The following is an 11,724-nucleotide window of genomic DNA, read 5'->3' on the forward strand; positions in this document are numbered from 1 at the left end:
TGACCTTTTCAGTCCAAGAATGGACATTTAGACACAATTCCATTTTGAGAAAATGTTCCAAAAGTTTTCGTTTTGTTCTAGTGTGGAATGAAAACAAATCTCAAAATGGAATTGTCATTCTCCAGACAGCTCTATAGCATAAAGGGTGGACTAATTTACTTCAGCTTGTAATGCTCTCCTGGGGGATATTACATCAACAAGGATAAGAAGGAACATACTCCTAACCCCAATCCACCTCATGGGGGATGGGGGCAGGTGTTAGCATAGAGCTGGCTATGCTATTCTCTCCCCCCGCCCCCATGCTAAGAAATTGCCAGATGCCCTTTTAGGACAGCTTTCCAGCTGCTTTGCTCCAAGTACTGGGTTGAGAATCTGTCCCAATCTCTCATTTTAGATTAAGTTTCATCTTGGGGTAATAGACATGTCAAAAGTAAACAGCAACAAAACGGCTGGAGCTAGTTTCTACTCTTAATACAGAATATAAATAAACATATATTCATTTCTTTCAAGTTTTTCAGGAGTTCCAAAACATCTCTGGGCAAGATATAGTAGATGCTATTAATGAATGTTACGATGGATTCTTTCAAGAACTGCTGGTAGCAATAGGTAAAATAAAATGATTATTTTACATTAGTGATAACTTCTTAATAAATATACAGTATAGTATATCTGGTCCATTAAAAGGTGCAAATATAAGCTTTTTGTGCTATTTTCCCCACTAGTTAATTTTCATATATGGTGTAGAAACTTTGAACATTTGGAAGAAAATCAACCAACAAGTCTAAGACTATATAGAAGAAAGGGCATTTAAATTGTATTGTACGTTGAGGCTAAAAATTAAAATGTGGTCACTGGATTAGGGCTGAGGAGAACTGGATTCTGCTTCTGGTTTTGCTACAAACTTCCTGTGTGACCATGGGCAAGTCCATTAGGCACTGATTCTGCTCACACTGAAACAAATGGCAAAACTGCATGTCTTCAGTGGTGTAGGATCAAGCTCCTAAATTCTCCGTGCCTCAGTTTCCCCATCTGTAAAATGACGGTAATCATGGGCAATGCATCACGGAGGCTGGGGGATGCTAACCTTCCCCAAACCCCTGTTAATGCTCCCCACCACGGCCCTGGGGCCAGGCCATGGCAGGGCTCAGAGGTCCCCCAGGCGGCCAGGGCTTGGGGCAGTTCCGGCGCCTGGGCCGGTGGGCTGGAGATGGCTTGGGCATGCAGGCTGCGGCTCGGAGCAGCTCAGGTGGGCCAGCCGGGATCCATCTGGTTGCAGTGGGGGGTTAGGGGCTCCTCTGGCTCTGGCGGAGGGATGGAGAGCCGGGGGGGGGGATGGAGTGGGGGCAGGGCCTCCAGCGGAATAGGAGGGGTAGGGGGCTAGGCTTCCCAAAGGGGGGTTCATGAGTCGCCCATGATGGTAATAATACTTCCCTACCTCACAAAGATGTCATGTAGCTAAATTCATTAAAGTTTCTGAGGCACTTAGATAGTATGGTGATGAACACCATAAAAAATCTATAAATAAATAGCAAATTATTATGACTGAAAAATAAAACCATGTTCTTAAACTACCAGCATCCTTAAGATGAACCACAGGTAAAGCTGCCCTGCCTGCTGGGGGGAAGGCCCACAGCCAGGACAGAAACAGAGAGGCTCCTTCCAGGTGGCCTGAGATTAGAATTTTATAATCTGCAGCTTCAACGGGCAATTCCATAGGATTGAAAATTCTGCCACCTCCCACTGAATGAGTATTGCTAGGAAAACATTTTGAGGAGCACCCCAGGTTTTTTCTAAGATAGAAGGGGCAACCTGACCCACAGCCATGAACTGTGCAATGTGAGAAAGTTTCTATCAACCGGCATCAACTTGTTTCACTTCAACCCAATAAGCACCCTCAAGATCACATAAACACACCATTGATGCAGTTTTCTGAAAGTCTCTAATATTTCTCCTTTTCTCCATAAAATATCTCTCCTAGTTCTCTGTGTTCGAGATAAACCTTCCTATTTTGCATATAGGCTTTACAATGCAATCCATGTAAGTAGCACTATTCTTTCACATATTTTAAACAACAGTTTTACTGTCTCTATTTTGAATGACAGGTTTTAGAGTAACAGCCGTATTAGTCTGTATTCGCAAAAAGAAAAAGAGTACTTGTGGCACCTTAAAGACTAACCAATTTATTTGAGCATAAGCTCAATAACTGACTTTCCACAGTATGCATCCGATGAAGTGAGCTGTAGCTCACGAAAGCTTATGCTCAAATAAATTGGTTAGTCTCTAAGGTGCCACAAGTACTCCTTTTCTATTTTGAATGAGTTAGCTCATTTGCTTTAAAAGGGTTAGGGTTTTGATAGCTTCCACTGTTAAAGTGTTGCTTGCTTGTTTTAAAAATTTTGGTAATGTTATTAATTTCAAAGTCATAGTGCTTGATCAACAGATGAGTTTTCTTTCAACACTACTTGTCCGTTAACTGCATTGACTTTGTGAAAACAGAAAACCATCATTTTGTATGGACTGCATCTCCCCCTGGTGTGCAAAACTCAAAGTGCACTTTTTATTCAACATGATCTATTCTTATTATATGACTTTCCGCTGTACAGCTTTAATAACTATCACTGTGAATGGCATAATACAAATGCTATAGTGTGAAAATACTAATCACCATGTTTTCAATTGGACTCCATTTACATGTGCAAATCCTAATATTTTTATGCACATTAGCTTAAAAAAATTAATATTGGGTGCAAATGTGGGTATCTGCATATGTAATCAGAAGTATCCACAAATACTGCATAGGGGTAAAAATACCGCACATGTGTTTTTCTTCATATTGTGTGCTGCTGTTGTAAATTTATGTAAAGTATTCATGACAAAATTTAAAATGTTCAGAATCTGAGCATTTTCATATTTTTTCAAATTCAAATTTGATTCTATTTTCACAAAATTGTTGTGCTAAACCAGGCTCATTTTTGAGTGAAATGTGCCATTGTGCAATTATTTCTTATTTTCACAGTCAGATTAGATTTTTGAGAAAATATATTAAATAAAATTGCAGAAAAAATAAAATAAATTTAAAGTAAATTTCTCAGTTTCCTCCTAGTGCCTAGTGATTGATGTCAATGAAATGCTTAGTGATACGGTATGCTGCTGATAGTAGACGTTTTAAATCATATTCCATTCCACAGTGCATTAGTCAATCAGATTGTGTCAAACTTTTGTCAGATTTCTATTTAGAATATTGCATGATTAGCATCAGTCTGTTAAGAAAGCTTCTAATATTTAGAGCTATGGTTTCCGGAAAATCCATAATGGGTTGTCAGAAAGATTTTAGTGCACCCACCAAATAAGAATCAGATCCTGTAAATGCAGCTTTCTGAGTAACCCTTACTACTTTATTCTGTTAGTGTGAATAGCTAATTGATAAATTCAACCTGCCACCTTTAAATAAACCAACATTTGTAATAAGTAAATATTTCCCCTGCAACCTTCAAAATTGTTTGAATTAATGTTACTGTCCACTAGATGTCACCATTCCTCCAGAAGTGTCCTGAAAAAGAGCACTGTCTAAACCTGAAAGCTTGTCTCTCTCACCAACAGAAATTGGTCCAATAAAAGATATTATTGTGACAGGTTTGGTTACAGAGACCCCCTTGGGACTGTCACCTGACATACTCAAACTACCTCTGAGCTCGTTTTCCCTGCCAGCTTGGGACTCCAGAACCCTGCCTTGCTGAGCCAGACAATGCTAGTCTGCTGCAACACAGACCCAGGTCCAAACCACGTCCCGAAAGCTACAGGCTTTAACTGAAAGCCACTCGGCAGGTACTCCAGCACCCAGACACCCAGCTCCCAGTGGGATCCAAACCCCAAATAAATCTGTTTTACTCTGTTTAAAGCCTGTACAGGGTAAACTCATAAATTGTCTGCCCTCTATAACACTGATAGAGAGAGATATACAGCGGTTTTCTCCCCCAGGTATTAATCACTTACTCTGGGTTCAATAATAAACAAAAGTGATTGTATTAAGAATAAAAAGTAGGATTTAAGTGGTTCCAAGTAATAACAAACAGAACAAAGTAAGTCACTAAGTAAAATAAAGCAAAAACACGCAAGTCTAAGCCTAATAGATTAAGAAACTGAATACAGGTAAATCTCACCCTCAGAAATGTTCCAATAAGCTTCTTTCACAGATTAGACACCTTCTTAGTCTGGGCCCAATCCTTTCCCCGGTACAGTTCTTGTTAGTTCCCGCTCAGGTCGTAACTAGGGGATTTCTCATGACTGCAGCCCCCTTTGTTCTGTTCCATCCCTTTCATATCTTTGGCATAAGGCGGGAATCCTTTGTCTCTCTCTGGGTTCCCACCCATCCTTCTAAACGGAAAATCACCAGGTTTAAAATGGATTCCAGTATCATGTGACGTTCACATGTCCTGTGAGACTTCATTACTCACGGGCTGGCACCCACATATACAGGATGGCTTACAAGTAAACAGAGCCATATACAACCAATTGTCCTAGTTGATGGGAGCCATCAAGATTCCAAGCTACCATTAATGACCCACACTTTGCATAGTTACAATAGGACTTCAGAGTTATACTTCATATTTCCAGTTTCAGATACGAGAATGATACATTCATACAAATGGGATGAACACACTCATTAGATCATAAGCTTTGCAATGATACCTTACAAGAGACCTTTTGCATGAAGCATATTTCAGTTACATTATATTCAAACTTATAAACATATTTCCATAAAACATATGGAGTGCAACATCACAATTATCTCACCCACCTTCTTTCTCACCATTCCTCCATGCAGAATCCATCTGAGAAATTGAACAGCTCACGTGATTCATGGTTGGATACAAAGCATTAGAGTTCTAAACCACTGATTAGAATCTGATGGCTGTTTGGCAACCTATGTGAAAAAGGATGGTGGTCTCAGTCTAGTCTTAAGTGGACAAATTACACATAACAAAAGCCACCATCCCACCTGGCATTCTTGTTGGCAGTCTCAACAAAAACGATTAATGACTGAGACCCTGATTCAGCAAAGCACTTAAGCACATGCTTTAAAAGAAGAAGTAGTAAATACAACTGTCCATTAATAAGATAACATGGAAAAATTTGAAGTGGCGTTTGGAGTACAGATTTTATCTCAGTTACACAGTAATATGAAATGCACTATTCATACACAAGAAAACTTAGTATAGTAAAACCTCTGTACACGTCAAACTTCTGTCAAATCCAGAATATATATCAAGATGATAATTTGCTCATTTGCACATAATATTAATATATTCAGATAGATAGACTCAGCCAAGTTTCCTCATATCTTTCTCCTCTTTTAGGAGTATGGTTTCCATAATAAAACTGTTATCAGGATTCTGATTGCCAGAAGTGAAATAGATCTGATGAATATAAGACGACGATACAAAGAGAGATATGGGAAATCTCTGTTTCATGATATCAAAGTAAGTTACTCTATACTTTTCCATGTATATAGTACCTAGTTCAATAGCAGAGTTTCATATATCTGTATGAGAGCTTTAACAATAGTAAATGTTGAGTTAATTCTGAATCCTAATCTAATCATTTGATACAAAGGCAGAAGTAACAATATGCTGCCTGAACTCATGTTACATCAGTTCAGTGCCTCTGATTACTTTCAGTAAATGAACAATAAAGATGAGATAATACTTCCCACTAAATTCTAATCACACTTTCATATTAGAGGCCTGATTCTGGCCCCCACCCACCACCAGCAGCGGAGCTGAGCGGCTTCCTGCCTGCTTGCTACACATAGGTGCCGGTCCCTCCCTGCAGCCCCTGGGCGGGGTGGGTCTGTGTCTATGTGCGCTGCTCCTGCCCCAAGCGCCCCTGCAGCCAATAGGAAGCTGCAGGGGCAGTGCCTGTGGGTAGCAGCGTGCGGAGACCCTAGCCCACCCTGCCTAGGAGCCCCAGGTGAGCGCTGCACCCCCTCCTTTCCCACACACCCCCTCCTGCCCCCAAACTCCCTCCCAGAGCCTGCACCTCCGCACCCACTCCTGTCCCCAAACTCCTCCCCAGATTCTGTCCCATCCCACCCCCACCTGGGGACAGAACTGCCTGCTGGGGAAATACTTTGCAAAAAGTTGTTCCCCTACTGGTATAGAACTTGTGGAGCAGCTCTGTGGTCTTCCTGCATAACCCCCTGATGTGAGGTTGGGCCCAGATTCAGTTTGGAGAGGGAGGTGATATGGCCAAAGCACCCTTTTCTCTGGGTATTCTGAGCTGTAGAGCAACCCATAGGTGGTCATACAAGGTTACTGAAGTGATGTAAAATGACCTTTGCAGTTCCCTTGCCTGTGCTATGCCTCTTTTGTTAATCACGTGGCAAAACTAATCTTGGCTGAAAATGTTCAGGTGTCCTTGCCACATCCAGCATGAAGCACAGTACCAGCACCATGCACTACCTGGGAGCATTTTAAATGTATTTGTATTATTTAGCCTCGTCACATCCACCCTAAAACAGTGCTTCACCACCCCTAAGGCCCCTCTTTCATTATTCTAATTAAAGCTGATCCGGCAATCAGTTTGTCCTTGATCAGCATGGACCTGTTTCCATCTTTAACCTTATAAACTTATTGTTATGAAGCTAGATTTTCACTTCCTAGCACATCTGTTTCCTCTATAAACAAACAAAATCCTGCATTACTGGTACTCATACTACTGGGAAAAATTCTAATAAACATTCAAAATGAATCTGATGCCAGTCCCACTGAAGTTTTGCAATTAACCTCAATAAGAGCAGAGCAGGTTCTGTGTCTGCAGGATCTGGTCCTTTATTTTATTTTGAGTTATTTTCTTGAAAACATGAACGGCCAGATTTTTATTTGATTTACAGTGATGATTAAGAGAAATCAAAATCATTCCTACTGTGTGTGTTGGGTTTTTTTACATAGCAACCACCAGAAAGAGCTATTTTTCTTGTACTGTCAGTCCCATATCTTCAGACAATCATGAACTGTATTGTTGAATTCTTGTAATATGATTCAGTGCAGTAAAAACTTTTCCAATGTTTTTATGATTTTTTTATTATTATTTTTATGAGAAAATATCTACGGCTAAGATTTTCAAAACTGATCAATGAATTTTCAGTGCTCAATTTGAGATACATTAAAAGGACCCGATTTTCAGAAAGAGCTGAGCAGCCACCTTCTGAAAATCAGACCTTGTAGGTGCCTCAGGTTGCCCCTTCCCCCACCCTCCCCCAAAAAAGGAGAGATCCAAAATTACTAATCACTTTTGAAAATCTTGGTCTAGAATCTTTACGAAGCATTGAAAGTCTTGTGCAAAACCCACAACTTCTCAAATGTCCTCCAGTCCCTAATACACAAAAATGGTTTTCTTGGCTGGGGCGAGGGGGGGAGAAAGAGGAAAAATTATCATCACAAAAAGATTCTTTCCCTTGCAGCATTTTGCTTCAGGACATTATGAGACAGCTTTACTTGCCATCTGTGCTGGTGATGCTGAAGATTATTAAAGGAAGAAGATAATGAATTTTGAAAGTTGTATGGATCCATTTTTAATAAAAATCCAAGCCAGGCACATTTCCTATAACTATTGGTTATTCCTGCACTATATAAAAAAGTGGACAAATCAATAATAGATATTTTCTAACTTTAAATCTTTTTGAAAACAAGACAAGTGTACAAACTTGTTTTGTCAGGAATATGATTTTTCCCAACTTGTGAAGAAATGCTGTTACTGTGAACTGCATTATCTAATGTAAAATTAATACAATTCTATTTAACTAAAATGTATGTGTATTATTTTGCCTTATGATGGGTTTACAGACACCACGCCAAGGGAATGATGGAGCAAGAAGGCCCTGCTCCTCCACAGCTGCAAAGCATGCTTCAAATGGAAGACCTGTTTAAAAGGGGACATTGATGCTCAGGGGGAGGGAGAGAGTAGAGAGGCTGTCTGCAGGAAGGAAACAAACAAGCTAGTTTGTAGCACTAGCTTCTGGGACAGAGGATCCACAGGGGAAGGCTGGACTATGGGTAAGACTAGTGTGGGTAAGACCATAGGCGGCGAATCATATGGGCCCATGGTGCCTGGGCACCAGGAATATTCCTGGCCCAGGGCCTGGCTCCAGCAATGTTTGAGGCCAGGTCTCTTCCTTGGCCCCACCTTCTGTTCCCGGGCACTCCTCCGGGCCATTTAAAATGGCCCGGGACCCCCACCCACCACCAGCAGCGGAGCTGAGCGGCTTCCTGCCTGCTTGCTACACACAGGTGCTGGTCCCTCCCTGCAGCCCCTGGGCGGGGTGGGTCTGTGTCTATGTGCGCTGCTCCTGCCCCAAGCGCCCCTGCAGCCAATAGGAAGCTGCAGGGGCAATGCCTGTGAGTAGCAGCGTGCGGAGACCCTAGCCCACCCTGCCTAGGAGCCCCAGGTGAGTGCTGCACCCCCTCCTTTCCCACACACCCCCTCCTGCCTCCAAACTCCCTCCCAGAGCCTGCACCTCCACACCCACTCCTGTCCCCAAACTCCTTCCCAGAGCCTGCACCCAGACTCCATCCCGGAGCCTGCACCCCAGCCCTCCGCACACCTCCCACCCCCAAACTCCCTCCCATAGCCTGCACCCCCACCCCCTGCCCCAGCCCAGAACCTGCACCCAAACTCCGTCCCAGAGCCTGCACCCCCACCCCCTTCCCACACACACCCTCCTGTCCTCAAACTCCCCCCCAGAGCCTGCACCCCAGCCCTAGCCATCCGCACACCTCCCACCCCCAAACTCCCTTCCAGAGCCTGCACCCCCACCCCTAGCCCACAGCCTGCATCCCTCACCCCCTCCTGCACCCCCACCTCCTACCCCAGCCTGGAGTTTGCACCCAGCACCCAAACTCCATCCCAGAGCCTGCACCCCAGACCCCCTCCACCACCCAAACTCCCTCCCAGAGATCAACATCTCACCCCTTCTGCACTCAAACTCCCTCCCAGAGCCTGCACCCCAATCCCCTGCCCCAGCCCAGGGCCTGCACCCCAGACTTCCTTCCCCCCACACAAACTCCCTCCCAGAGCCTTAGGCAGGTCTGGGTCGGAGTTTGGGGGGGCGGGTCAAAGGCATTCTGGGCACCACCAAAATTTCTACAAACCTGCCGCCCTAGGTAAGACCTGAAGAGAGAACAGGGGAGGCTGGTCTAGTGTAGCTGCAAGAAAGAACTGAGACACACTTCACCCTTTCGACTTTGAGCCCTGAGCCAGGACCTGGTGGAGAGGGAGAGCTTGAGTCCCCCTACTCTTCCCTTCCCTTTTGTCAAAGCGGGAGAAACTGGGGAACACTGGGAGATGACTGACTGTAAGTTGGCCAGCAGCCCCTCAGCTTGCCTGGCAAGGCCATCCCAGGACTTTGGGACTTTCGAGCCATTGCCTGCCAGCCCCCAAGTACAGCTGCCAACTTTCACACAGTAAATAAGCACCCTGACTTTTGCAATAAGCCAAATATCAAGCTACTCCCATTTCAAAACAAGCCAATCCCTAAGAACCCCAACACTTTATGTACTATATACCTCCGGCGTGCAGTCTGGGACTGTGGTGGGCCCGCTGGGCACCCCTGACTCTTTCCCGCTGCTTGCCCCTGCCCTTGCCCCTGCTTGCCAGGAGCCGATCAAAAAAAAGAAGCAACAAACTACAAGCCAAACAAGCTACAAGCCTAAAACTAGCCAACAAGCAACTCACAAGCCAATTAAGCAAAAAACAAGCCCAATTTCTGCATTTTTTTCCATGGGTTTGGCATGTCTGGGGCGCAGGTATCTGGGAAAGGGGGGGCCCCCACAGCTGGGCTCTGGGAGGGAGGGGGCAGAGAAGCAAAAACTAGGTTGTTGTAGGGGTTTCTTTAACTCTCTAGTCCTAGGGAAATTTTTGTGTGTCTGTATTGTTACAGACATACTTGCTGACAGGTATTTTGAAATAAATTACCAAAATAATTGAAACTGGTGTGATTATGTACGGTTATTTGGACAAATAAAATTTGCAAATTTTGCAGAATTTTAAAATATTGTGCGCAGAATTTTTAATTTGGGGGCACAGAATTCCCCCAGGAGTATTCTTGACTAGTAAGGTACTATTTAATAAGAATATAGGTGGAATAATCTGAGCCTAAATCACTTTGGCCCCAATTCAGGAAAGCATTTAAGCACATGAGGCGGAATCCCTTAAGCACACATGCTTAAGTGCTTTGCTGAATCAGGGCCAATGTATTGAACACTTAAATAGTAAATTGCTCTTTTGGCTTTCCACTTCTTATTCTTTTATATGACCTCTCTGGGCTTCATCATGCCAGCATTTGCATTTCTATGACGTAATGCTTTAAGCAAAACCAGGTGTGTTTGAAGGAAGACAGTTAAACAAAGAAAAAAATTCATATTGATTTTAAATAAATATTTTGTAAGCCTGCATACTGTATTCTAAGTATGAATTATTCTAAGCATTTTGGAGCTGGAGCAGGGTTTTTTTTGTTTTTGTTTTTTGGGGTTTTTTGTGCTTTGCAAAGCACCTATCACAATAGGTGCTGGTCCACAACTAAGGGCCCTAGGTTCTCTGGTAATACAAATAATAAATAATAGTCCCTGTATCTGTACACATTTACAGACAGAAGGGAAACTGACTATGTGGTAAAATTATCCTATGCTCTTTAATGTATGCTCAAAATGTCAATTTAGTACAAACACTTGAAGGTTTTTAATCTGTGATTTTCTATAAGCATAATTCTAAAACGTAACAGTATAGGTTGATTGGTTTGCTCTGGCATGTCACCTCAGGGCTATGCAAAACTGATGTGTAGTTTCAGTCTACCTTGGGTGGGGCAAACCTTGTTTTCGGTTTGTTTCAAAACCTTTGTGTTTGATTTACAATAATCTGACAACTCAAAGGAAAACAAACCTGAAATTGATCAGTACCAAAAGGTTTTGGATTTAACTCATACATCCTTAACCAGAACTGTTAAAGAAAAAGTTTGGGAGAGTAAACTTGACCATCATTAGCGGAAATGTTAATACCTGGTGATTGTGGACCAAAATTTGCCTTATTAACAAAACTTGAAGCAATGTGAAATTATGTAGGTTTGGGATTTTGTTATGAAAGATTTTAATATTGCAATGCAACTGTGGTGAATGTTCAAAAAGTACTTTCAGCTCATAGCTATTTTATACCAGCATGGAGCTAATTCATATCAGAATAAGATTAGTAAAATATGTAGATATATATATATATATATAACAAAGTTCCTTTCTTTGGGTCAGATTGTGACTTCTTACTCTTACTCATGCAAGCACTGCCTACGAATAGTCCTATTGAAGTCTATGGGGCTACTTATGTGACCGAAAGTTCATCAATGGAAAAAGAATCAACAATCTGGCCTTTTGTATTTTGTAGTCCAAACATGGAAAAAAGAAGAAACTTTTATTGTATTCATGAAAAAATACATTTTAAAATAATGTAAGATAAGAGAATGGGATGGCTTAGGTGACTGGTAACTGACAAAGGAGCCTTTTGCTCTCTGTCACTTGTTTGACTCCATCCTGGTCAGCAGTGCTCCAATGTCATTACCATGTGACAGATTTAGGAGTAGGACTTTGATGGTCCCCGTCCAGTTCCCATTGGCTAGGTATGGACAACCCCAAACTAACCTCTGCCACCACAGAAATCAAGGACTGAAGGTCTTGCGGTGGG

General features: G+C 42.6%; 1 protein-coding gene across 2 annotated transcripts in view; it reads left to right on the forward strand.

Annotated features, from left to right (window-relative positions):
• ANXA10 (annexin A10) overlaps positions 1-7,630 on the forward strand; it is a 50,992-nt gene extending 43,362 nt beyond the window's left edge. For both annotated transcript variants that reach the window (XM_074950059.1, XM_074950060.1), the window contains exons 9-12: positions 511-606; positions 1,979-2,037; positions 5,358-5,480; positions 7,463-7,630. In XM_074950059.1, the coding sequence (XP_074806160.1) occupies positions 511-606; positions 1,979-2,037; positions 5,358-5,480; positions 7,463-7,531 (347 nt within the window). In that variant the 3' untranslated portion in view covers positions 7,532-7,630. The remainder of the gene's footprint in view (positions 1-510; positions 607-1,978; positions 2,038-5,357; positions 5,481-7,462) is intronic.
• The last annotated feature ends 4,094 nt before the right edge of the window (positions 7,631-11,724 follow it).

Source organism: Natator depressus, chromosome 4, assembly GCF_965152275.1.
Source record: "Natator depressus isolate rNatDep1 chromosome 4, rNatDep2.hap1, whole genome shotgun sequence".
NCBI lineage: Eukaryota > Metazoa > Chordata > Testudines > Cheloniidae > Natator > Natator depressus.